The sequence below is a fragment of the Penaeus vannamei genome, chromosome 25, assembly GCF_042767895.1.
Source record: "Penaeus vannamei isolate JL-2024 chromosome 25, ASM4276789v1, whole genome shotgun sequence".
NCBI lineage: Eukaryota > Metazoa > Arthropoda > Malacostraca > Decapoda > Penaeidae > Penaeus > Penaeus vannamei.
In genome coordinates, this window is record NC_091573.1 from 30864667 (window position 1) to 30867166 (window position 2500).

Below are 2500 nucleotides of genomic sequence, written 5' to 3' on the forward strand. Positions count from 1 at the left end.
GAAAGGGCAATTCTTTGTAACAATATTCCAATCAGCCTTAAAAATCACTTGTGCCACTACAAATGGAGCTAATGTTTATATATGATATATTTGAAAGCATTAAAAACTAGTCAATAATTTAATAATAATAAATGAATAATAATTACGAAGAAAATGCTTCAGTGTATAGCACAGTGAAATACCTCTTTGTTGCTGTTCTTGAGGCTGCTGTTGCTGCTGCTGGTTGGCATTTCTCTGCTCAGGAGCAGGCGGTGCCGTAGGGGTTGGGGCTGGTTGCTGTGGCTGGGTCGGGGGGGGGACTGAGGGCCCTGAACTCCCGATTCCATTCTGCAAGGATTGAATTAAACAGCTCATTCATGAAACAACCTTAAGGTACTCTTATACATAGCAAGCGACTCCCTGATGATGAATGAAATAGTTCCAGCAAAAACATTATAATCATATAAGAAGAAGAAAAGAAACAAAAACACTAAAGGTCTAACTAAGATGCAATTATCAAGTAAATAGTTTATATTTAACAGTTTTGCACAGATATGGAATTATAAAGATACCTATGAGTTTATCTAAAACAAGACATACAATATGATTAAATTCCCATACAAAGTACATACAGCAGGTGTTGTGTCACTTTATCCCTAAGTGCCTATAAGAAAAGCCAAATGTTACAAAATAAATATCAATAATTGTAAAATCAGGAACTCAATCCAAATGAATCATGTATGAAAGATATTTCTTGAAGCTTTTTTCAGGATGCACTTTTATATTATAATACTTAGTCCATCTAGGATTCCTACCTGTTTTTGTATAGATGCAAGAAAATAAGGAAATGCTGCTGCTGCACACTGCCACTGGTACATTTGGTTCATCCACGACCGCAGTGCCTCAGCATAATCTCCGGCTGTAGGGTACTGTCCCTCATACTGGCGTGGAGGAACTGTTCGTTCTTCTGTGAGAAAACAATATTCAATTCAGTTCCTTCTTGTTGCCTGTTGTAATAAGTCAGTGGTTCCCAACCTTTTTCATTCTGTGACCCCCGACTAATATATAATAATCTCCATGACAATGTTCAGTGATTCATCTTTTCAGTTTCAGTTATTACTAGTCGTGAATAGAATAATGGTATCAATAGCTATAGGTAAAAAAACTTTATGGAAAGATTCCAATTTATTGATATGTAAAAGATTATTATATGTAGACATAAAATTAATAAAATTCAGTTTAATTTGATGTCAAAATTTTCATATTATTCCATAGCCCCCGAAAAAGTAAACCCTAGCCCCTAGGTTGGGAATCCCTGTTCTAAATAAACTTGTAGGATTATTTCACTGGATTACTTGGTGTGTAATCTTGCAAATACATATGCTAACTTACATCTAAATATTCAATATAGAAATATATTTTCAAGTGTCATAAATCATCAGACAATGTGAATGACTAAGATCATATATGTTCATATCCCTATTCATCATATGATTACTGGGTTTTATAAGAAGAGCATTATTGTCTGAGAAAGACATTATTGTCCTGAGAAAGCTCTACTCTATAAGGGTCATAAAATCCCTAGCAAGATATTATATGTTTAGAATACCCATAAAGGCCATCCTCCAATTAAAATCATGCATGATAATTATAATCAATCATAATATTACATATCCACCATGACAGAGAAGACACCAACCAATGAGTAACATCCATTCCATCACGCTATTTACAAATTAGTTACATTCTGTCTTTTAGACTGCCTCACTCAAAAGTCTGAATAAATTTTGATTTTGTTCACACACAGAGGGATTCACAATCATTTAGTCACCAAAATGTTAACCCATGCTGCCACTGATGGTATGTACAGCCACAATCCACAGTTTCTACCACACCTGGGCTTGTGAGAGATGAGGAACATATGACCTTCTGGTTGAGAGCTACGACAGTACTGAATCTTCATGAGCCATTGGGTGGGGCAGTGAATACATTGCTAATATCAGGGCTTCAGATAGCCAGCATTAATAGTCTCTATATGTAACACATATTCACTAGACCTCAAGTATATATATAATATATATTTATATTTAGATTTTTATTCATGTTTATATTATTTTCTTATTACCTGATCTCACCTATCAACTTCATTCCTTGAATTCTTTGAAAAAGTGATTACTTCTCTTCCGAATACCAGTATATCTAATTAATAATGAATCAATATAATTAAAGACTCCTTTGTGAATAAGCACTTCTGGAGCCATCTATGTGTATCCAATGTTAACTAAATATTGCCAAGTAGAAAGTGTATTTAGACATGCATCTTCAGTAATAATAGGCTAAGTAAGATTGCCCAATTAATTAATGAATTTAGACCAACTCTACAGTACTCACTTTTTCGGGGTCCCAGCTGGAATGGTTCATTCTCGAGGGTTGGCATTTTCAGTGTCTGTGGAAAGATTTGTAACATAATTTCATTGCAGTTTCCAAAGATGATGAATTAAGCCATCATGACTTAAACAGA

At 34.5% G+C, this 2500-nt stretch overlaps 1 protein-coding gene across 3 annotated transcripts in view; it reads right to left on the reverse strand.

The window, feature by feature from the left end:
• Window positions 1–2500, reverse strand: part of LOC113822951 (protein FAM8A1) — an 11782-nt gene that overhangs the window by 6141 nt on the left and 3141 nt on the right. For all 3 annotated transcript variants that reach the window (XM_070139418.1, XM_070139416.1, XM_070139419.1), the window contains 3 exons: window positions 2371–2425; window positions 795–946; window positions 183–327 (listed from right to left, as the gene is read on the reverse strand). In XM_070139418.1, the coding sequence (XP_069995519.1) occupies window positions 183–327; window positions 795–946; window positions 2371–2416 (343 nt within the window). In that variant the 5' untranslated portion in view covers window positions 2417–2425. The remainder of the gene's footprint in view (window positions 1–182; window positions 328–794; window positions 947–2370; window positions 2426–2500) is intronic.